Source organism: Cavenderia fasciculata (genome assembly GCF_000203815.1).
Source record: "Cavenderia fasciculata unplaced genomic scaffold Scf_ET2XIPL01COFD4-5, whole genome shotgun sequence".
Taxonomy (NCBI): Eukaryota; Evosea; class Eumycetozoa; order Acytosteliales; family Cavenderiaceae; genus Cavenderia; species Cavenderia fasciculata.
The window spans coordinates 1388936-1412797 of record NW_004457695.1 but is presented as its reverse complement, the minus strand read 5'-3'; the positions used below and the strand labels follow the sequence as shown (position 1 = coordinate 1412797).

The window sequence follows — 23862 nt, the reverse complement described above, 5'->3', positions numbered from 1 at the left end:
TTGCCTATTCATTGAAGATTATAAAAGTGGAGAACAGATCAGAGGCTACATTTCTATACATTATAAAACACTTTCGACTTCCAATGAAAAAAAAAACAAAATATATTTCCCAAACTAATTGTTTATTATTCAAGCTACTAGGGCTCTTTATTTGATATACAATTCCATCTACCAGCAATCCACACAATTCTTCATTACCCTTTTAAAAAGTGAACCAATGATAGAGTATTTAATTTTAATTATTTTTTATTTTTTTAAATTTTTTGTACTGCATTCAATTGAGATCTTTGTTTAACTCTTAATTTAATCACTCTGATCGATAGCATATTTATATAAATATATAAAACATGGTATATTTGAAAGATTTTGAAGAGTTTTATGACAAGTCTGAAACATTATTTAGAGAAGATCCTGCAAAGGTATGAATGAAGAATTGTATTGATTGATGAAGAATTGTATTGATTGACGAAGAAGTGATCATCATATGCATTGCATCATCATCATCATATACACAATCTTTCAAACTAACAATGTTTGCTATTATCTATTATCTATATATTTATATAGACAAGATATGTTTTCAAGTTTAGAAAAGTAGATGCAAATGTAGTTTTAAAAGTGACCAATGATAAAGTTATATATAAATATTTGACAGATAAAGATAGTGACTTTGCGAATCTAGATAGGATGAATGGTTTAATCTTACAAGTAACAACAACTCAATAAATCATATATATAGATAAAATAGAAACGAAAACAACAGCAACAGAAAAGACATTTTAGAATGTAGTATATAATATAAATGGATTGTGAAATTTGGTTTATTATTATTATTTTAAAGAGAGTTTTTAATTTACAAAAGAAGAAATGGATTGATTGTCTATCTTTTTTTTTTTTAATCCATCCAAACAACTTTTAATACTACACATCCATGAGGAGGTACATTATCAGAAATATAACTACCACTATAGACACCCAAATCTTGTTGCTTCCAAATATCACGAATAAGACAATTGAGGGTGGTTGGAAGACCGAGCAAGCCGAGATCGAGCTCAATGTTTAGTGTGTCATTGTCGTTTCTGTTGAGTAGCATGACGGCATGAGTACCATCGTCCAAAGGTCTGACATAGATTTCAGTCGATTCACTCGTGTTTTGATAGACTCTGTAGGCTTGAATGCCGAGAGTGTCTTGGTTGACTTCGATCATTTCAGTGGCCGAGAGGATGGCCAAGGTGTCATCATCCATATTTGTCAAGTCGTTACCCATGATAAGTGGTGATGCCATCATGCACCATATAGAAAAGTGAGTTGTGTACTCTATGGTACTCATGTTACCATTGCCAACCTCCAAACTATCCATATCGTTCCAACCACTGCCTACACCAGATGCATTGGTCAGTGGCAGCTGAAGATCCAAAATTTCCATTATTCTAGTCCATTCATCCTTGATATCGGGAGCTGTTCTCCAACTATTTGCAATGGCAGGTGCCCATGTTTGTACATTGTCGATACCCCATTCACAAACTGCAAAATAGATATCTCTTCCAGTTGCATTTAAACAATCTGACATTTTAGTATACAATGCAATAGGATCACCTGTCCAATTATAAAATGATTGTTTCATCCAATCTTCTTTAACATAATCAATTCCCCATGATGCAAATGTCTAAAAAAATAAAGAGAGAGAGAGAGAGATTAGTAAATGTAATTATTAAATAGATATTTTGAATTCTTTTGATTATTTACATCAGCATCTAATTGTTCAAAACCAAAACTACCAGGACGTTTTTGCCAAGTGATTGGGCTAGCATCTGTATAAATTCCCATCTTTAAACCAACTGAATGTAAATAATCTGCTATATATTTAATACCATTTGGAAATGCAACAGGATCTCTAAATGAAAATGAAAAAAAAAGAGGACAGAGAGTTAGTTAAAATAGATAGTCTATCTATCTCTGTCTATCTATGACTTACGCAATTAATTCATTTGTTGATTCATTTCTTCCTACTGCCCAACAATCATCGATATTAATATATTCGTAACCATAATTGACAAGACCACTTTTAATCATTGCATTGGCATTGTCTATAATAACAGATTCATTTATATTACATCCATATCTATTCCAAGTTGACCATCCCATACCTGGCGTAGGCGCTACTCCATTATTAAGTGCAATACAACTTTCGAGTTGTATCAATATAAATATAATTGCTATTATTATTACTATTCTTTTCATTTTCTTGACGAGAAATAGTTTAATCTATCTAACTAACAAAGTTTTGATAACTCTTATTACTACAACTACTAATATCTATCTTATTTGTTAAACAGATGTGAAGGGGTTTGGTTGCAATGAAGAACAACTTTAACGAAAAATCAATTTTTTGTCAGATATTTTGGACAAAACTTTGTTGCTGCACTGGGGACAACCAAACCTCGCAAGACATTTTTTTATTTGTTTGAATATGATTTTATTATTATTATTAGTTTGTGTCAATGTCAATGTGTTTTGTTTATATTGACAATATCGGTGGGTAATTCTTTTACAACTTGGCCGAAAATATAATTTTAACCCTAATATCGAATCAATTAATCTATTATTATTGATGACTCTGACACAAAATATATATAAATGTTGTTTGTTTTCATTCCACTGTTGAACAAATAATTCAAACATCATGACTCTTTTTGGTAATTATTAATAAAAGGAAAATTAAGATGGTCCACAACCAAATTTTATTAATTTATATTCTTTTCTTTTGCATATTTCAATTCTGTATCTGTTGGCCGAATAAAGTACTATCTCTCCGCTTGATGTTTTGATTAATGGATTTTATTTATTTAATGAGTATAAGATATAAAGGTTAAAGTTTTGGTTTTGGTCTGTAATTATATACAAGTATTGTTTCGTTGTTTGTTGTTTTGTTAAGTAAGTGTAGAGTTTTTTTTTTTGTTTTTTTTGTTTTTTTTTTGTTTTTTTTTTTGTTATATATATATTTGGTTGTTATAAGAGTGTTGTATTTACTATTGACGATTATTATTATTATAAAAAAGGAATAAAAGAAAGGGATATGTACTTTTTTTTTTTTTTGATTGTATATATATGAAAAAAGTACATTGTTTTTCTTTTAGATTCCAACCTAGTTTTATAAAAAATAATTTAATATTTTGTCAGATGAGGAGGAAGGTAGGATATTAACAAAGTTGAGTTGTGAGTAGAAGTGGGTGGTATTTTTTTAAATTTCCAGGTTTAATTTAAAACTGGTAAAGAATCGTAACCATTGGTAGCTGGTAAAGCTTCTCGTTTAGAATAATATGGTTCAAGAACAACATCTTTTGGGAAATTTCGTAGTCTTGGTTCTCCCGTTATTGGATCAATGGTCAATTGTAAAATCTTTGTGAATTGTGGACATTCTGATAAGAAATCTGGTAATGTCTTTTTAGCTCCAGCCTAAAAAAAATTAAAATAAAAAAGTTAATATATTTCTATTTTTTCGATTTTTTTCTATTTTTTATATTTACAGTATCATCAGCTTTAACTAAATAATGTCTAATTCTTTTTTCAGGATCGGGATCATCAACTTTATAACCAATAGCAAAATGACCAGCATGTCTTTCACTAAATCTAATGAGAAAAGTACCCATCTCTTCATTTCGAAGTGCTTCTTCTACACTTTGACGAGAGATGAAACCATAGATGAGACCAGATTGCCACATGGAGCAAACATGACGTTGATAACGAAGCTTTTGGAGACCCTTTCCAAACCAATTCCAAAAAGCGTCAAACATGGACTGAGAAACCATACTACGACCACCAAAGAATTGTTGATGTAGATACATGAGTTCGTGACGCGATAGATAACGTGTTGGTTTGATCGAGTCTTGTCTAGTGGCTCTGAGGAAGTGACGTTGGAGTTTGTTGGCGTACGATGCCCATGGGATTTCGGCATTGTTTCCAAAACTGTCCTTTTTGAGTAGGGTTCCATCAGACTCTTCGTATTGACACTCGTTGGTAATGACGATAAAGGGAGAGGTGGGTGGACTTTCAATATTGACAGGGGTGCCACCGACAACTTGGACTTGCATACCAAATTTGAGAGTGACTGGATTCTTACGAGTACCATTGAGGAACTTGAGATGGTATTTGGCAAGACGTTGTACTTCATCCATCGATACAACTTCAGTTTCAATGGTCTTTGGTGAACCTGAAGTCTTGGAGTTTTGTTGGTTCTCTACAATCATGGTGGCGCGAACCTTGCCAATGAGTTGGAGTTCGGTACGTGTTCCGCTGAGCAATTGGACGACGACGGGATCATCTTCGAGTGGCTTGCACTTGGTAATAACCATTGGGAAGGGTTGTTCAATGACGACGAGTGCAGCAATGGTGGGTGGTGGATTCTGTGGACGGACGAGGAGCTGGAGCTCTTCATGATACAATTCGAGTTGGATACTTTGGATGGTGAGTTCGTGGATTAAAAAAACAACATTACGGATTTCCGTGGGTGACAATACAAATGTCTGATCGATCTGTTGTAGAGACGTCAATTCGGCGTCAATCTGCTTCTTTAGAGTGTTTTGCTCATTGTCGAGCATTTGGAACGTCTCGGTTTGGGGATGTGCCAAGACTTGTTTCTGTACAACCTTCATCTTTTCCAATTGATCCTTTTGTGCTAAATGTAACTTTAGACATTCGTTTATGATCTGTTGGTGTGGTTGTGGTGCTTGATTTCCAAATGGAGCAACCAAAAGATGTTGTGGTAATGGTATATTTTGTTGTGGTGGTTGAATTGATAATGTTTGTTGTTGATGTGGTTGTGGTGCCATTTGTTGTTGTGGTTGTTGTATAGACAAGGTTTGTTGACCGTTAATACCACTAGTTGTAATAATTATAGATTCTTGATTATTATTATTTGGTGATGATAATTGTTGTTGAACTTGTTGTTGTTGTTGCTGTTGGACTTGTTGTTGTTGTTGTTGGACTTGAATCATAGTCGACTGTACATGTTGTTGAATTTGTTGTTGTTGTTGTTGTTGTTGTTGCTGTTGGAATTGTTGTTGTTGAAGAATTTGTTGTTGTAAAAGTTGTTGTTGTTGGATTTGATGTTGTTGTTGTAATTGTTGTTGTTGTTGTTGTTGATCTTCAAGGGTACCTCCGTTTCCGTTATATATATAGGCTGGAGGTGGATGAATATATTGGGATTGAGGTTGTTGTTGTTGTTGTTGAACTTGTTGAACTTGTTGTTGTTGTTGTTGCGGTTGTTGTTGTTGCGGTTGTTGTGGATATTGCAATGTTGAAACAGGCTCGGTTTTTATGGTAGTGATATTTTGTCCATGACTATTTATGTGATTATGATGATGATTATATAGGTTAGTATTATTATTATTACTATTATTACAATTGTTCATGAGATTCGGAATTAATAATATATTTGGTGTCAACAACAGTGGAGGTGTGGTGGACGATGATGATGAGGAGGAGGAGGGTGACGGGTCGAGCATAGGTGACTTGTTTGCTGCTGCTTCCTTCGTAATATAAGAAGAGGCCAACATATTATTATTATTATTATTATTAATATTAATCACTTCTGGTAAAGGTTTCTTTGAACCAACAATATTTGTATGGTGAATGAGAGTGTTGGTGGTGGGGGTGTGTGGTGAATTACAATAATTCATTATTATAAAAATTCCAGTTTTCAAATATCACTGATGGTTATTATAATGTAGATTATTTAATTGATTATATGTTTTTACAACAAATAAACAAAAAAAACTTTGAAAATATAAAGAATATGGTAAAATTAAAGATTTATAAAAAATAGATAAATAATAAAATATTGAGCAGTTGAACTTCTCCTTCTTGTACAACCAGGACTGGAAAACCTTCCTTTGATGTGTGGTTGGCTAAAACAAAAAATTGAATTGAATATTGATTGGTGGAAAAAAAAAAGAGTTTGTTTACAATGAAAAAATAATATTATTTTTTTTGAGGACAACTAGTACTACAAGTTGTTTGTTGTTATAAAACCTCTTCTCCTTTATCCTCCATTATTTCCACCAATTCTTTAATATATATATATATATATAAATTCACTTTTTGATCTTGTTGGAATTGTTTAAAAGAAAATCAAACAAACCAATTTTCGAATTGATTTGAAAGATTGTGAAGAGATTATGGATGGATTGATGGATTAGGGGGAGGCGTTGAGAACCAATGATTGATAGAACATCATCAATCAGTAGAAGTGGTATGGGATATTTTGTGATTTAATTAGTGTTGTGTGTGTAGATTGTGTGTGGGTGGTAGACAAGAATACAATGCACATATAAATAGAGTTTTTAAAATAAAATGATATAAAAACACATCCAACTAGTTTTATAATAATAAACAAATATATAGTGTCGTCATGCATCGATTGTTGCTATAGTTTAAAAAACATAAATAATATTATTATTTTTGATACATACTCTAAAAAAGTCATAAGAGACATTAAATCATCATTTGTTGTAAATCCATCTGCTGATGGCATGAGTTCTTCTTCTTGTTTGATATCTTCGGAATAACCATCATCCAATGAATCAATTGGCCTCTTTTTACTCATTGTTGGTATAGTTGTTGTTGTTGTTGTTGTTGTTATTGGTGGGAGAGGTGTCAAATGAATGGGTGAAAGAACAGGTGAAAGAATAGTCGATGTATAGGCACTATTGATATCTGGATGATTGGTATTATATAGTAATTTGGAATTGGCTGGAATCGTAGTTGTATCTAATACTAAAGAAAAGAATGAGAAAAAGGTACATTAATAATTAATCATTTTAATTCGAAATGGAAAGGAATGGAAAAACACAAAAGTAAAGTAATGTTGATTTGATTGATTGATTTGATTGATTGATACCTCTAACATCAATATTATTATTATTACTGTTTTGATGTTGCTGTTGATGATAAAAGTGACTAGTATTTTCAGATGCAATCATTGTTGGATTAATCGTAAACATATTTTGTTGTTGTTGTTGTGTTGTTCATTCGGTTTGGTATTGTCAAGTGCTCGAGTATTAGTTGTTTATTTGAATAAATAATATTAAAAAAAAAAAAGATAGATTGATTGATTGAACAACAATACATATACAACACAACAATATATATATAAATAAATATTGTATGATTATATGTATGTATGTATTGTGTGTGTATATTATATGTGTGATAGATGGTTGATAAAACAGGTATGAGGGGGGGGGGGTGGACGAGTGGGGAAAGAAAAGGTTATTTGATTGATGGACTGATGGATGATCAATTAGTAGAGAGATTTAAACACAGGTGAATCTCAAACAACACACAATTCGAGGGGTGGTCACCCGTCACACCAGCCATCCATCCCGCCAATAAATAACCCATCATCAATGATTTAATGAATAAAATAGACTGCCTGCCTGTCTGTTGTTGTTGTTGGTCTGTTGCCACCCCACACAACAAACAAAAGTCAAAGTTGTCGTTGTAGTTTAGTGGTGGAGTCGCCTCTTTTGATATCTGGCACCTATTTATAAATCACACGTTTCAAATGGATAGATTGATGGGTGTCGACGACAACAGCAACCCACGACCCTTACCAAAAGAGTAAAAGTATTGAAACAACAAAAAGGAGTCTGATTTGATTGATTGATTGATTGATTGATGTTCTTTGGGATTATCGACTCCAAAGCAACTCAAAGAAAAGAAGTCCTTTTTAATTGAAAATGATTTAAACGTGAAACATAAAGTGATTTGATTTTAAAATATTTACATTCTATCATTATTAAAGGTTTATGTGTTGGTTGGTTATGATTATTATTATTAATAATTTTAATTTTAAATTTACTTGCTACTGCTTTTTAAAAAAGACAAACAAAAACAAATAAATAAATAAATAAATAAAGTAATTGTATGTTATGTTGTATGTACAAGTTTGAATAAAGAGACTATAATATTTATAGTTTCAAAAAGAGTTAATGTGTTGTCCTGTTGGTTTGGGAATGATTTAAATGAAATATGAAATGAGATTAAAGATGCAAACAGAGATTTCACTTATACTAATAATATAATACTTTTGTCTGTCTGTATATGTGTATTTTGTATGATTTGTATGTACAGAGTCGTGAGTTATCTTATGTGTATGTTATATATATATATATATAATCTCTACCAAAAGTATGCTAAAATGATAAGATGATGTTGTTGATGATAAGAGTGATTAAAGGTGTTATTAGGATAACTACTTTTTGTTGTTGTCGTTGTTGTAAGAATAAGAGTTATATCTTGAGACAGGCCTTTTAGTTCTTGTTCTTGTTCTTCTTCTTTCTTTTAGGTAAGATTTATATATTGTGTAAGTTTAAAATGGAAGTTGAAAGAGGAAAAAAAAAAAAAAAAACAAAAAGAGTCGGCTGAACTGAACAAAATCTGAGGGACTAGTCAAGCAAAGGTTATGGATGAGGGTTTGTCTTTCACAAACAAATAAATATAAAGCAGAAGCAGCAAATATTAAAACAAAATTAACTTAATTAAAACTATTATTATTATTATTATTATTATTATTTGTGGTTTGTGGATGATGATTTTATAAATCAAAGATGTTGGATGAATGATAGTGATTAAGATTAATCGAATGAATGATGTTAAAGTGTGGTGTTTGTTTGTTAACTAGTAGTTGATGATGGTGGATGATTGATCAATTTTATAAATTATTAAAATAAATGGAATAGAATAGAATAGAATATTCGTGTTGTTCTATTTTCTGATTATCATAAATAAACTAGGGAGGTAAACTCGTGCACTTAGTAAGGCAATGACGAAGCCGATAAGAAATGGATCATTACTTTTACGGTTGTGTGTTTACTATGATTGGAGTGTGTCGTTTAATGATCACTTTCTTAAGATAATAATTATCTCTCTCTTTTGGTTTCCACATCATAGCCTTTTTGCGACTGTTCAAGGTGATGACTCTATACACAAGAATGATATCATTTTATTTGAAAACGGTGTTGTTGTGAGGTTGGTTGCAGAATGATGTTTTTTTTGGTTTTTGCTTGGTGTGTGACAATGACAAGGGACAACTGTTGTTTTTTAGGATTAGTGCAAAGATAAGATACATACCTTAGATTGGATGTGGATAAGGATAGATAAGGATAGATAAGGATGCTACTGCTGTGTGTTGTCTACTGGGAGCTGTGCTGTGATGATGGATGATGGATGATGGGTTGGTGGTAGATAGTTTTATATCTTTTTAATATTTTTACTTTTTAGATAGAGAGATTGGTTGTTGTTCAATAATTATTAGTATGTGCAGTCGGTCCTTGTGAAATGTCTTTCAAAGAAAAAATAAGACAAAAATTCAAATTTTAAACAATTTTAACGGTTGGGGTCTTTGCCAAGTGGAAACGAAGTGTTTTTTTAACAACAATATAAATATGGTGCCAAGTTTTTATGTGAAGCGAAAAATGAATTGTCGTCTCTCGAGTTGGTGCAAGTCTGCTGAACATCGCAACTGTTGGTGCATCTGATCATTCCGTAGACTTTGAGACTTGACTAGTTAGAAGACCCCCTAATTAATTAATAATCTTTCGTATAATGATAAAAAGGCTCAAACGACGCGCATTGTATCATCATCGTCATCATCGCATTTTAGGAAATGAGTATCCATCCATCCAATTAAAAAACCCATCTAAATATAATAACCTTTAAAAGGTTTGATGATAACTACCAACGATAAATATACAATTAGTTAACTAACTGTTCATTCCCATTCCTGGTTCCAGGTCGGGTAATACTAAACCTTGAATGTGTACAACCCATTCCATTGATTGATCAATATTCATAATAATAATAAAAATAAAAAGTAATTTATTATTATTTGTTATTTGTTTATATTACAGATATCTCTTTTCTCTCTCTTTGTCAAAAAAAAAAAGAGTAAAAGAAAGGTTTTTTTTTGGTTTTGGAGGGAGATTTTAAAATAATGATAGTTCGTCACACAAAAAAATAAATTAAACATTTTTGAGCTATTGTTCATTTTATTTTATTATTATTTTTACTTGTTCTTTTACTTTTATTTACTTTCAGAAATGAATAATAAGAATGTATCTCCTATTAGAATGGGAGGAGGAGGAATAACCAACATTACATCAGTAGAGAGTGTAAAGAATCAGAAAATAAAAAAGGTAGTATCGTCTATGGACGAGATAAAGAATGGTAGTGAACGAAAGATGATGTTGTACAGTCGTTTACCACGTACAAGAGAGCAGAATCCAGAGAGATACGATAATCTAGTTTCTTTTTGGTCTTTGGCTATCACTCAACTATCTCAAGATGCTAATCTATTGATATTTACACCAAACCAATTACAAGATGCTTTCAAAGTTGATGGTATATCTCCAATTTCTTTATTTGAAATTATTGTAAGAATAGAAAAGAAATAGAGGTAGAAAGTAAAGATATTTATTTACTTACTTTTATTTTTTATTTTTATTTAGGAACAAATAGAAAAAAAAGAAAAGACAATTATAACTATACAAGAATTTAATACAGTGTTGAATGGATGGTCATGGTTTTGGAATAGAGTAGCAGTACCTACATTTCAGTGGTCGTGGTCATGGGTAGCAGGAGGAGGAGGGGGAGGAAAGGATAGTGGAGCCACACAGACATCTTTGTCTGTAGCAGCATCACCAAGAAAAGGAGGATCAAATGCAAGTAACCCTTGGGCAGAACGAAAGTTGATTGTAAAGAGTGTGGTGTTGGAAAAGGCAGAGACTCTATACTATAGCCAAATAGAGAGTGCAATCACATCGGAACCAATCGTATCGTTGGCCAAACTCGAGAGTATACTTGGCCAAGAGCAACAACTGACAAGAGACGAGATTGCCCTGTTGGTGGGTGTGTTGATCCGCGAGGGTCGCGCTGCATACATTGTGCAGGGTGACCAGGTCAAGGGTGTCAAGTTTGCACTCGACGGACAAAAGGTGGTGGCTATGGACTCGGACTATGGTGTATTGAAGCTACAGGCCACCTATGACATGTTGTTGGCACAGGAAAAGAGTCTTATGGATGACATCAAGGCTACTAATGCCAAGATTTCAGAGTATATCGCCGTCAAGCAAAAGAACAATGCTTTGCACCACCTCAAAAAGAAAAAGAAACTAGAGTCGATTCTCGAAACGAGAACGCAACAATCAAACAATATACACGACGTCTTGATGAGTATCGAGTCGGCCAATAGCAACCAACAGGTTGTCGATGCACTCTGTGTCGGTGTGGGCACCTTGAAAAAGGTCAATGAAAAAATGACTGTCGATCAAGTCTACCAAGTCATGGATGACTTTGAAGAAGCAATGACCGATCAAAAGGAAATTGATGAAGCTATTAAAACTGGTATGACCGCGTCAAGTAATATCAATTATCTATCCTCTGATGAAGAAGAACAACTTGAAAAAGAATTGGAACAAATGGAAACTGATTTGTTTACAAAAGATTTGGAAAAATTAACTCTTAGTAATAGTAATAATAATACACCAATTAAAAATCAAGAAACTACTACTACTACTACAACAACAACAACAGAAAAAACAAAGGAACCAATAGTAGTTGAACAACCAAAACAAAAACAACAACAAGAAGGATTATTTAGTAAAGAAGATGAAGAATTATTAGAAAGTTTAATGAAAGATGCAGAAGAAGAGTTTAAAGAAAAACAAGATCAAGAAGAAAAGAAAAAAGAAAAGGAATTATTACCAGCTTAGATAATAATAATAATAATTTCAAATTGTATATAAAACGGATTGATTAGTTTTTAAATTTTAATATATACTACGACTATTCTATTTATTATTTATTTAGACTTGTTTTTGTTTTTTGAAAGGATTTTGAATTTTTCCAACAATATAAATACACGAGAATAAATAAAATCCTCTAACTACTTTTAACCACATATATGGTGTATCATAAGTATAAAGTATAAATGAAATTAATCTTGTTAATTCAAATATCATTGCATATCTAAAAGAAATAAAATAAATAAAATAAACATTTGTTAATTTTGTTTTGTTTTCTTTTTCCTGTTTTTTTTTTTTGTCTTACTCTTTTCTACTACTAATTGAACCAATAGTAGTAAATGAAATATATAAAAAGGTTAACATGATTGAAATATTTTGATGACCAAGTTGTTTTTCAAAAACAACCATTAATACAAGCGATCCAAGAGAGACTAGTAAAAATTGAATAAAAATGTAGAGACCCATGAATCCTGGTAGACTATAACCGACACGACCTTGTTTTTCAGATTCCTTTGGAATTGGACAAAGATTGTTATCACCAAGACGTGGTAGTCCAGGATACCAACCTGGACCATAAAAGATAGCTTTCATCTTGTCTCCAAATGTCTTCATAGTGCCAGCTTTTTCATAAACCTTGAATAGGTTATGGAATTGTACCCATGTTGGATCAAAACTATTGATTGGTTCAACCAAACCATAAAATACCTCCTCCTCCTCTTCTTGGAATGTACCAAACATTCGATCCCAAACAATCAATAAACCTGCATAGTTTTTATCCAAATACTTTGGATTACGACCATGATGAACTCTATGATGTGATGGTGTATTAAATATCCATTCAATAGCACCCAATTTAGGAATATATTTGGTGTGAATCCAAAATTGAGAAATCGTATTAAATTGTTTGTGGAAAAAGAATATACCTGGTGGCATAAAAAATCCCAATGGTAAATAAAATACCCAACTAACATATGGTTGAAATGCATTTTGTCTTAATGCTGTTGTTAAATTCTTTAAAAAAAATAGAAAAATAGAAATATTAATAAATGATTGATAGAGTGATTTGTTTTTTTTTTTATATATTATATTATCTTCCTTACATATAATTCACTTGAATGATGAGTTGAATGAGATGACCATAAAACATTAATTTCATGAGCAAGTCTATGAAACCAATAATACCCAAAATCAACCAAAACCAGACATGCTAACGAAGCCAATTTAGAATCTTCATCAACAGTCAATAATCTATGATGTTTATAAATATAAATCACACAAATAAACTCTAAACTTTTTGCCAATGTTCCAGGTACTAATTTATCCAAAATTACAGTTGTTAATCCAGTGGAAAAACTAAAATTATAGAATAGAATGTTAATAATAATAATTTAACTTTGTTTTTTTTCTATACTTTTTCTTTTTGTTTTTTTTTGTTTACCTTCCAATTGAATCAGTGATTGTATAATCCATCTTTTTCTTTCTAACAATTGAATAGATAAATTCAATCAATGTTAATATCAAAAAGAATGGAATTGATATTGTAATGTAATCGATATACTCATCGCCGAGTACTGATTTAATTGGTAATCCCATCTTTTTTTAAAAATAAAGGTTGTTGATTGTGATTGGTTCTATAATTATCTATCTATCTATCTATATATATGTACACAATGAACAAATAAAGTTGTAGATCACACACACACACACTATACCTTAAAAAAAAAAAAAAAAAGAAGTAAAAAACAATATATGTATACAAAATGAATGAATGAATGAAGAATATAAAAGATGATTCATAAACCCTTATTGAAAACAACTTTGCTTGCATATTCTATTGTAATTTTAATTTAATTTAATATGAATAAAAAATCACCGGTCAAGAAAATATCTTCTCTTCAGTCACTATGAATTACCTTTTTCGACATCGGATTTTCAAACGGTAATATACTTTTACTCTTTCACTTTTGAAAAAGACACCCCTCATTCCATTATCTAGAGGTGTAAAAAGAAATCTTCACCACACACACACAGTTCAGGAGGTTAAAAGAATACAGATGAGAGAGATCCCTTTGTCTCTCTATTAGAGAGCTATGATTACTTTGGTTAGAAGGTTGTAACAACCCGTCGAAATGTCATCATCAATGAATAAAAATTTAAAAAAAACATTAAAATTTGCGAGCTTTCAAAAATAAACATTTTTAGCAGCCTGGTTTGGTTTGGTTTGGTTATGAGATTATTCTCTCATTTCACAATTATGTGTATAGTTTGTTTGTTGTTATATGTTTATTATTACTATCTGTTTGTTTTATTATTATTATTATTGTTACAAATGATTATCTCTAAATCTACCAGTATAAGAAGCTTGTCCTTCCATTTTCATAAAAATAAATTGACACATTTTAGATCCAGGTTTTAGTTCCAAACGATTGTTGGATGCATTGAATATTTCGAGAACCTGTCGACTAGAGATGGATGGTTGCATGAAACCTGTAGACAAGTGAACAAAGAGTCCCATTCTTGCAAAACGAGATCTGCCTTCTAGTAGACCACAATAGTTGGGAGAGAGCGAGATGGTCTCTTTGGTGATGGCCAAAACCAATGATCTTGGCTCTAAAATGAAAGTCTCTCCTTCGCCTAGTACAAAATGTTTGGTATAATCTCTATAGTTGGTTTCATCAGTGACAAGAATGGTTTCAGATTCTTTTGAAAACACTCTAAATTCATTTGACAATGTTAGATCCAATGTGGCACCACCAAGTGCATCTGGATCAAATGGACTAATTGATATTTCACTAAAGGAGATGTTAGTATTACTAATCTTGCTGCTACTATCTCTTATCTGTTGATCAATACCTACCCTGATTCTATACATTTAAGTACCTCATCTCTTGATAAAACTGTCATATTAATCAATTTAAAGGAGGGAAAAGAATAAGAATAAAAGATAGGGAGAGGATGAATAGTTAGGTTTATATATATATATATATATGTACGTAGTGAGAACAAGCAAACTAAACTAAACTGATATATCAGTTCTCACCCAGGTTTGATTTCATTTGAAATTAAAAATTTAATTAAATCATGCAATTGTTGAAGAGAGTGCTGACGATGATGATCAACTTCCATTTTTGATCATATCAATACAACACGATGTGTAAATTTACAAGAATGTTAAATATATAATAATAATTTATTTAAAAGGAGAAGTTTGTGCGTTTTGTTCAAATTGTGTTTGTGTGTGTTAGTAGATAACACACTCGCGCAAAAGTAAAACATATATATAGAGAAAGAAAAGAAGGATAAAAAGTTATTTATATACAAATATAAATGGTTGTGATTATTAATAGTTTGTGTTTGTTGTTTTGTTTTTAGTTTGCTGCAGAAGCGTCAGAAGCAGTAGTTGTGGGAGTAGTTGATTTCAATCCTTCGATAACCTTTAAGGATTCCTTGATATGTGATTCAGCATCGAATAAAGAGTTGTGAATAGAAACAATCTTGCTGTTTTGGTCAATGATAAAGGTAGTACGGGCTGGAACAACTAAAAGGTTCTTGCCAACCTTGTACTTTTTAGCCAAAGAACCATCATCTGACAATAGAGTGAATGGTAATCTATGTTTGGCTGAAAACTTTTGATGTGATTCCTTTGAATCTGATGATACTCCTACAACCTAAAAGTAATAAACAAGGGTAATAAATAATAATTAAAGTTTAATTAGTAAATCTTCTATTTCTTTCTTTTTCTTTTTTCTTTTTTCTCTTACAGAAGCACCAGCTTTAGTAAAATCTTCATAACTATCACGGAAACTACAAGCTTCCTTGGTACAACCTGGAGTTTCATCCTTTGGATAGAAATAGAGTACTAGAATCTTTCCTTTGAATTGAGCCAATGTAACAGAGTTACCGTTGCCATCTTGACTGGTGAATTCTGGAGCGTCGTCGCCTACTTTAAGCTTTGCCATGTTATAATGTTGTTGTTTGTTTGTATAAATTGTATAGAGATAGAATGAAAGTAAGAGAATAACAATTGAATATATAATAAAACTCATTTTACTCTCACGCTTTTACAGGGTCGATGATGTCAACTCAAAGAATCTTCTGTTCATGTTGAAGAGTGGTGTTGTCACCACCCAATAAAATCAAAAATAATTAATTAAAATCGATTTTTCACCCTCTCTCGCAGACTGTCCCATTCTTTGGGTGATAGTGTCAACCTAGAACTCTTTGACTATATCTTTCTAAAAAAGGAAATAGAATAAAAGAGAGAAGATAGAATAATAGATATCCCTATATTATCAAGAAATTGAATATAGCACCATGTTTAGACGTATATTTGGCTCTATTTTAAATCTTCTTGGTATAGAACAAAAAGAAGAGGACAACCTAGAAGAAGAAGAAGTTGTACAATTCAATTTATTGCTATTACCAAATGTAGTAATTAGATACATCATTCAACAGATTGATTTGGATGCTGAAAGAATATGTTTGCATGCTACATGTCATCGACTGTTTGACCTAAGAAGAAGATTCATCGATCATGTCGGTGTTGCAAGACTACCCACTACAGTAGTTTCAAAGGCTGAAAGTATATTTCTTCCAATCAATAATTTTGACCTAATATCAAGGGACAGAGACTATTATTTCAATTCATTGCCTAGATTAGTTCTCACCAAGATCATTTCATCGTGTGATTTGACGGTTTTCAAGTCATTGCGATACTTGTTTATAGAGGGTATCGCCGAACAGATAGACATCTCAGAGATACGATTACCACCGTCGCTCACTGCACTCACTATTGGCGATGGATCATACTATTCAAACAATTTTACTGTACCCACCAAAACAATACCTCATGGTTGGTTGCCAGAAGGATTACGCAACTTGGAATTCATTGGACTGGCTCCACCTGTAATAGTAGACATGTACTCTAAATTACCTGTATCCCTTAAAACATTGGAAGGATGTTTTATACCCCAACCACTACCCTATCATTTGGAGCATCTATATTGTCACAGTACTCTTAAATTAAATATTATTGCAGACATTAATAATGATATTGGACCGAGATTAAAAAAAGTATATCTAAAATACTATGATCAAGATACAATTGATCAATTACCATCATCATTGGAAATATTAAATATCAAACTTATTGGTTTAGACAGTATTATTTCCGTACCTTTTAATCAATTACCAAATCTACGTCATATTGGAATACCTCAAATATTTAATAGTGTCACCAACAAACATTTTTTTACTCAACTACCAAATAATAATCATCTACAGACAGTTGGTATATACAATCCAATTAAACCTTGGTATGATTTCTACTTGGAACTTCCACTATCCTCTGTCAGAAACAAAAGAAATGTAACATCTTTTGAAAAGGCAATACTTTCAAGTAATCATTTGGGAGCACTTAGGGATCGACATTCCAAAACAATATTACAAATTAGACTATTTGACAAGAAAAACCAAGTTTATCTTTTAATAATCAATGACAAATACGGTTCAACCAATACAATTAAAATGAAATTTCAGTCCTCTGACATTTTAGATATATTACAAAAATATAGTGGTCCATCTCGTGGTCAGTTTATAGATAAAAATATAATATAAAAAAAGAATTAATTATTATTATTATTTCTATACAAATATATATTTCTATCCCTTTTTGATGGTTAAAATAAAAATTAATTTAATAATTTAAATAATTTATTTGTTGTTGTTTTATATATAATATAATATAATGATTAGTTTATACTACTTGCTGCAAACTTCTTTTAAGTGAATTATTATTGTTATTGTTATTATTATTATTATTATTACTAGTTGGGTTGTTTTTAAAAGTATCAGGAAGTAGTTGGTTTTCCATATCGGTTGATTGTTGTTGTTGTTGGTGTTGTTGATGTTGTGATTCTACAGATGTTACAGATATATGTTGTTGTTGTTGTTGTTGTTGTTGTTTATTTTGATCAATTCCCATTGATTCAAGAGTAGGTTCAAAATTGTGTATATGAATGTTTGGTGAATTATTTTGTTGTTGTTGTTGGTGTTGTTGATCATTCAATAATTGTGGAGCCTGTAGTTTTGGTGAGGATCCACCTTGTGAGGAGGATTTTAGCTGATTTACATGAGGACTTTCTATACTTTGTTGTGGTGGTTGAAATGAAAAGGTTTGAAATGTTGGTTGTTGTTGTTGTTGTTGTTGCTGTGCAGAGGGAGGAGGAGGAGGAGGAGGTTGTTGTTGTACCATATATGATTGTGTGTATTGTTGTTGATAATACTGTTGTTGCATTTGTTGTTGTTGTTGTTGCATTTGTTGTTGATGTTGTAATTGTAATTGATGTTGTTGATGTTGTTGTTGTTGTTGTTGTAATTGATGTTGTTGTTGTTGTTGATGATGATGATTTAGAGGTGGTTGTTGTATATTATTATTCGAGTTATTTAATTGATTTTGAGATGATATAGAGGGAGTACCACTAGTTGGTGTTGTAGAGGTACTATTTGGTTGGGACGAGTTATTATTATTATTATTATTATTATTATTGGCAGCACTTGTTTTCTTTTTCTTTGTTTTTTTCTCTTCATCGTGACCATGATGATGCGATGCATCATAGTGATGAGTCTTTTTATCGTCTAGAGAGTAGGAGGTGCTTTTCTGGGGCGCTCTCTTTTGTTGAGGATTGGTCATGAATTTGTTATTATTTTCAAACTTTATCTTGCCTCCGTGGGGTGGTGGCGGTGCTGGAATGGAAGCAGGTGTTGCTGCCGCTGGTGGTGGTGCTGGCGCTGCTGCCTGTGCTGCTGTTGGTTGTGGTTGCGGTTGTTGGGAGGGTGGAGCAGGTGGAGGAGGAGCTGCAGGCTGTTGCATCTCGTGTCCATTTTGAGGTGGATACTTGTGATATTGTTGGGATGGATGAGGTGGTGGATATGGGTAAAAGTTCATTTGAGGATGAATAAATTGTTGTTGTTGTTGTTGCTGCTGTCCAGGTGGTCCGACCATTTGTGGATGTTGAATTTGTTGCTGTATATGATGATGGTAATTCTGTTGTTGTTGTTGTTGTTGCTGTTGTTGTAGTATTATATAGTTTTGATGTTGTTGTTGTGGAGTAAGAACTCCTTGTTGTCCTTGTTGTTGTTGTAGAGTTTGTGGTGGCTGTTGTTGAGGAGGGGGAGCGGGAGCTTGGAAATGAGGTGGTTGTTGTTGGTGATGAGATGGATGACTATTTTGTGGTTGTGGTTGTGGTGGTAGTTGAGTAGCAGGTTGATGGTGATGATGTTGAGGTATTGTAATATGTGGAGGATGATGGGATTGTTGTTGACTATTACTATTATTATTATTATTATTATTATTATTCACCTTACCTTGTACAGCCCCCGACGTTTGTTGATTATTTTGTGGTTGTTGAGGATATTGTTGTTGTTTTAAATTTACAAAATCTTGCAAGGCTTGTCTTGGTTCCTTTTCCGAATCCTTGTTGTCCTTGATATATTCCATCAAAGAGTCAAAGTCGTTGAATATATCTGCAATCTCGTAGCAACGCATCATAAGAGGGGGTACGCCATATTCATTTACAGGGGATTTGACCAACTCCTCGGCCCGAGCAGCCAAAGTGGCCAAGGGCGATGGCCCTTGAGATGAAGAGTTGTGTGAAGTCTGCTGCGCCAAATGAGATAGCGACTCTAAAAGTTTCGAAGCTTGAGCGCTAATATGATTATCTACCAAAAACTTTTCTACCGTTGGTCTTGGTATCAATTCCTGATAACATAGCGTTTCAAAGTGAAGTCTTACAATTTTTAATGTTGATGGTACTAAATATACTCTCATTGTTCCATCTAAATGAACCTATAGAAATAGAAAATATTAGAATAAGAATATTCATTTTCTTTTTATCTTTTTATCTCTGTTTTTCATACTTGTAAATGATCAAATAAAAGCAAAACTCTTGCTCTATTTGATTCCAAATATGCCAATGTGCCTTCAATGAGATCAGCTTTATGGTCATCAAATGAAAATGAAAAATCTTTTATACAAGCATCATATGCAACTTGATAGAATCTTGGTAAAACATCATATGTTAATTCTATAAATAAAAAGTAATAATAATAATAGTGTCAACAAATTTGTTTCTTTCTTTTTTTTGTTTCAATATTTTGATTCTTCTTCTTCTTCTTCTTTCTCTTCTTCTTCTTCATCTTTTTCTTTTTCTTACCATAAGTTCTAGATTTTGAATCCAAATGAACAGTATGAGAGAAAATACCTCCAGGCATATAAAACTTTCCAACAAATTCCTTCCAAAATCCTATATTGTTATCACTTGGTCTTTTAAGATGATATTTTGAATAATCTGCCAACTTTGTCATAATTTCACCAAGTATTTGTTGTTTTTGTTGTTCGGCTGTCAAGACAACCGTTGGTGCTAACAAAGCTGCTGTAGAAGTTGTAGAGGTTGTGCTAGTAGTGCTTATAGGGGTTTGAGGAATAGGTAGTGATGGTGTTGGTGGTATTGATGGTGTAGATGGTGTTTGAGGTGTTGGTGGAGGTGGTGGTTGTATTGGTATTGATGTCGGAGTTGATGGAATTACCACTGTAGGAGGACCACCACCATTCGTAGATGTATTTATTGGTTGTTGTTGTTGTTGTTGTTGTACAACACTAGACGTAGATTGTGAAAGTTGTGGTGGTGGCTGTGGTTGAGATTGAGGTTGGGGTTGAGGTGGCAGAGATTGCGGTTGTGACTGTTGAGAATGATGTAATTGATGCTGCTGTTGTTGTATTTGCTGCTGTTGCATTTGTTGTTGATGTAATTGAAATTGTTGGTGTTGATGTTGTTGATGTCTCAATGCATCTTGGTGCATCATTTGTTGTTGTTGTTGTTGTTGTTGTTGTTGATTTGGTGCAACATGAACCATTTGAGGTTGTTGCTGTTGTTGTGGGTGTGGACCACCTCCTTGATTATTATTTTGAATATGTTGTTGTTGAACACCAACACCATGATGAGCAACGGCAGGTGCCTGTTGCTGTTGTTGTTGCTGTTGCTGCTGTTGTTGTTGTTGTTGAAACATGTGACCATGGTTCATGGGAGGTGTATGCATGCCATTTACATTCATCCCGATCGGTGTGCCCGTTGGAGAGCTTATTTGTTGTGGCGGCATTGAGCCATACGGCAGTATATGTGGTGGGAGTGCATGCTCCACATGTTGTTGGTGATGCGGTATCAGTGGCGCCGAATGACTCAAAGGGTGACTCATTCTTTGCTATCTATCTCTCTTTTCTCTCTATTCTTCTTATAGTATAATCTTCTTCTTCTTCTTCTTTGACTAACGGTATGTTTATGTTATGTATGTATGTATATATATATATATATATATATATATATATGTTTGAGAAATACCAGTCAAAAATAAGATATATGACTGGTTGTTGTTGTTGTTGTTAGATAGATAGACTATAATACAGGGGGAGGATGAAGGAGAAGATATATAATAATAATTATAATATAAATATATAGGAGTTGTGTAGTAGGAACTAACTAAGTAACTCGAACTGGTTAGGGGCAGGAGAGGCTGCTTGCTGTGGAAACACTCACTACACTCTACACTCTCTACTCTCTATAAACCAGTTGAATTAAAAGTTGTTGTTGTTGCGGTTGTGTTGTTGTTGTTGTTGACTAGTATACATAAATTTTAAATATATAATTTATAGTTGTTGTTGTGTTGTTGGGGGATATGGATTATATATATGATATAGAGGTGTTTGTTGATGATGAAGGATGAGGATGATGAGGTAATGGGTTGTTGTGACTCAAAATTAAAATGAATACAAAGGTGGTGGTTGAGAGAGGAGGTGAGGTGTGTGGTTGGGTTGAGATGAGAACTATAAAAAAACCTTCTTGTGCTTCTGCTTCAAACCAGATATGAATGATATCGACGATACAGATATATAGTAGTTTCTGTATAAATCTTTTTCTTTCTTTCTCTTTCTAGGTTTTAGCTAAAATAAAACTTGACTTTGTGCAAGGTTTGGGTTATTTTTAATCTTTGGATCTCCCCCTGCTATGCGATTTGTTAACAAAATATATTTTATTTATATATGATGGATTCTTCTAGAATAGTCTCTCTCTTTCTTTCTTTGTCTATCACTATTCTAAAAGAGAGAGAGAGAGGGGAGGGAAGGAAGGGACAGATGGATGTATTGTGTTGAACCCAATTCAATTGACTTGATACCCACCATACGACTCACTGAGGTGGGCAACCATTGAAAAGGGTATTATCCCCCCGATTTTGGTTGAAAAAGAAGGTCTTGCAAAACTATTTTTTTCAAAACAACTTTGTACCCTTGCAACCTCGGCCCATCATATGGTTATGACGATTAATTTCGTCGTCGTCTTGTCCACTGCAGATCATTGGAGCTCGATATTTACAACGGTTTCTGCTTTGAATGAACGAATCATGTACATTCTCATAATGTGTCTTTGGAGGGACAAACAAACAACAAACAACATACTTATTTAAATTAATGATTAGTATAATTTATTTATTTCAAAAAGGTATTAAAGTATTCTACAGTGATTTGATCGGACCATGATGGTTGGTTTTTGTGAAGATTGTACATGAATCCTAAATGTCCTCCATACTTGGTGCATGCGAGTATCGTATTTGGATTGTTTTTGATTTTAGAAAAGGGTATTGCACTACCAGGACTAATAGGATCATCTCTTGCATTTATAAATAATGTAGGTTTTTTAATCTAAAAATAGAGAAAAAGAGAAAAAGAGTATTAAAAATACTTTCTATCTATCTATCTATTTAATTTTGTTGATATATATTTACAAATTCAATATGATTACAACTTGAAGCATGTTCATAATAATCATCGGCATCTTTATAACCATGTACTTTACTAGTTACCATATCATCTACATCTTTAATGGAACGAGCCTTTTTCAATTGTTCCAGTGTTGCAAATGAATCCAAACGATTACCCCAACGTTGGAAAAGATCGATCAAGTTGTTGGCCAAACTTTGGTTGTAGAATTGTTGGTTGATCATTGTTGATTTGAGATTGTCACCACATTTCTTCATATCCAATGGATTACTGATACTGCAATGTGCCACAAATGGAGATGTGTCACCAGCACTACTAAGATAGTTGACCAAGATCGATGCTCCCAAAGAAAAGCCAAGTAAAAACAACTTGGTATTTGGTAATCTTTGTTTGAGCCATTCAACAACCCATTTCAAGTCATCCAAAAAGTTGGCACAATAAATCTTGTCTGCTGTCACCTCATTACCAGCACATCCTCTATAATTGAAAACCAATGATCTATAACCAGACTTTTGATGTGCATATTGTGCAAAATGTTGAACGTACCTTTTGAGTTGATTCAATATTAATATTAAAAATAATGATTGGTAGTAGTCAAACCAACTTTGTAATTGTAATTGTAATTCTATGAGATACATACCTTTCATGATACCCTCCAGTCAATCCATGTAGTATTAATATAGTTGGTGTATCATCATTGTATTCTCCAAGTTCAAACCAATTAACTGATATAGTTCCTCCATCTGACATTATAAATGTTTCTCTATAAATAGATAGATTTAGTATAGGCATAGGTATATAGGTATATAGGTATATAGGTATCTTCTATTTACCTTTTAGTTGGTAAATCCAAATCTACTCTTTGATAAGCAGCATAGTAATTCATTATATGTGAATTGGTTAGAATAAATGATGTTTCAAAGGTAGCATGATTGGTTATCGATGGACTATCAATCGAGGAGGCACCATGTGATTCTTCAAATTTAACATCCTTTTCTATATTTTCTCTTTCGTCTTGTTTGTACATGGTAGGACATTGTTCAAGTATTTCAATGTTTCTAATATTACTATTATCAAAGTATAATTCTATTGGTGATTTCATCTCTATCTTTATCTATATCTATCTCTGTCTCTTTATTTTTATATATAAATAAAATTACAACTATTGTGCAACTAGGATGGTATGAATGAAAATGATTTATTTTGCAGTCGGAGAAGTGGTGGTCTTTT

General features: G+C 32.6%; 11 protein-coding genes across 11 annotated transcripts; 3 read left to right on the top strand and 8 right to left on the bottom strand.

Moving 5' to 3' along the window:
* Nucleotides 1–347: 347 nt before the first annotated feature.
* srp9 (signal recognition particle 9 kDa subunit) lies at nucleotides 348–726 on the top strand (the record flags this gene model as incomplete). The annotated part of the gene is made up of 2 exons (XM_004355612.1): nucleotides 348–419; nucleotides 568–726. The coding sequence occupies 2 exons, from the start codon at nucleotides 348–350 to the stop codon at nucleotides 724–726; spliced, it is 231 nt and encodes a 76-aa protein (XP_004355665.1).
* Nucleotides 727–895: 169 nt separating this feature from the next.
* Nucleotides 896–2452, bottom strand: DFA_08164 (uncharacterized protein; the record flags this gene model as incomplete). The annotated part of the gene is made up of 4 exons (XM_004355611.1): nucleotides 896–1666; nucleotides 1747–1894; nucleotides 1976–2216; nucleotides 2413–2452. 4 exons carry the CDS (start codon nucleotides 2450–2452, stop codon nucleotides 896–898), a joined length of 1200 nt encoding a protein of 399 aa, XP_004355664.1.
* An 803-nt stretch (nucleotides 2453–3255) lies between these two features.
* Nucleotides 3256–5678, bottom strand: dstC (transcriptional repressor; the record flags this gene model as incomplete). The annotated part of the gene is made up of 2 exons (XM_004355610.1): nucleotides 3256–3456; nucleotides 3528–5678. 2 exons carry the CDS (start codon nucleotides 5676–5678, stop codon nucleotides 3256–3258), a joined length of 2352 nt encoding a protein of 783 aa, XP_004355663.1.
* Nucleotides 5679–6040: 362 nt separating this feature from the next.
* On the bottom strand, nucleotides 6041–7001 carry DFA_08162 (uncharacterized protein; the record flags this gene model as incomplete). Its single annotated transcript, XM_004355609.1, has 3 exons — nucleotides 6041–6065; nucleotides 6471–6774; nucleotides 6899–7001. 3 exons carry the CDS (start codon nucleotides 6999–7001, stop codon nucleotides 6041–6043), a joined length of 432 nt encoding a protein of 143 aa, XP_004355662.1.
* Nucleotides 7002–10100: 3099 nt separating this feature from the next.
* DFA_08161 (SNF7 family protein) lies at nucleotides 10101–11771 on the top strand (the record flags this gene model as incomplete). The annotated part of the gene is made up of 2 exons (XM_004355608.1): nucleotides 10101–10433; nucleotides 10509–11771. 2 exons carry the CDS (start codon nucleotides 10101–10103, stop codon nucleotides 11769–11771), a joined length of 1596 nt encoding a protein of 531 aa, XP_004355661.1.
* Nucleotides 11772–11864: 93 nt separating this feature from the next.
* Nucleotides 11865–13397, bottom strand: DFA_08160 (SUR2-type hydroxylase/desaturase catalytic region-containing protein; the record flags this gene model as incomplete). Its single annotated transcript, XM_004355607.1, has 4 exons — nucleotides 11865–12027; nucleotides 12109–12815; nucleotides 12905–13157; nucleotides 13243–13397. The coding sequence occupies 4 exons, from the start codon at nucleotides 13395–13397 to the stop codon at nucleotides 11865–11867; spliced, it is 1278 nt and encodes a 425-aa protein (XP_004355660.1).
* A 200-nt stretch (nucleotides 13398–13597) lies between these two features.
* DFA_08159 (dCTP deaminase) lies at nucleotides 13598–14708 on the bottom strand (the record flags this gene model as incomplete). Its single annotated transcript, XM_004355606.1, has 3 exons — nucleotides 13598–13635; nucleotides 14154–14596; nucleotides 14662–14708. 3 exons carry the CDS (start codon nucleotides 14706–14708, stop codon nucleotides 13598–13600), a joined length of 528 nt encoding a protein of 175 aa, XP_004355659.1.
* Nucleotides 14709–15172: 464 nt separating this feature from the next.
* On the bottom strand, nucleotides 15173–15850 carry DFA_08158 (AhpC/TSA family protein; the record flags this gene model as incomplete). The annotated part of the gene is made up of 2 exons (XM_004355605.1): nucleotides 15173–15472; nucleotides 15566–15850. The coding sequence occupies 2 exons, from the start codon at nucleotides 15848–15850 to the stop codon at nucleotides 15173–15175; spliced, it is 585 nt and encodes a 194-aa protein (XP_004355658.1).
* A 268-nt stretch (nucleotides 15851–16118) lies between these two features.
* On the top strand, nucleotides 16119–17420 carry DFA_08157 (uncharacterized protein; the record flags this gene model as incomplete). The annotated part of the gene is made up of 1 exon (XM_004355604.1): nucleotides 16119–17420. The coding sequence occupies one exon, from the start codon at nucleotides 16119–16121 to the stop codon at nucleotides 17418–17420; it is 1302 nt and encodes a 433-aa protein (XP_004355657.1).
* A 139-nt stretch (nucleotides 17421–17559) lies between these two features.
* On the bottom strand, nucleotides 17560–21056 carry gtaJ (putative GATA-binding transcription factor; the record flags this gene model as incomplete). Its single annotated transcript, XM_004355603.1, has 3 exons — nucleotides 17560–19650; nucleotides 19722–19888; nucleotides 20018–21056. The coding sequence occupies 3 exons, from the start codon at nucleotides 21054–21056 to the stop codon at nucleotides 17560–17562; spliced, it is 3297 nt and encodes a 1098-aa protein (XP_004355656.1).
* A 1285-nt stretch (nucleotides 21057–22341) lies between these two features.
* On the bottom strand, nucleotides 22342–23734 carry abhd (alpha/beta hydrolase fold-1 domain-containing protein; the record flags this gene model as incomplete). Its single annotated transcript, XM_004355602.1, has 4 exons — nucleotides 22342–22554; nucleotides 22638–23178; nucleotides 23273–23395; nucleotides 23466–23734. 4 exons carry the CDS (start codon nucleotides 23732–23734, stop codon nucleotides 22342–22344), a joined length of 1146 nt encoding a protein of 381 aa, XP_004355655.1.
* Nucleotides 23735–23862: the final 128 nt, after the last annotated feature.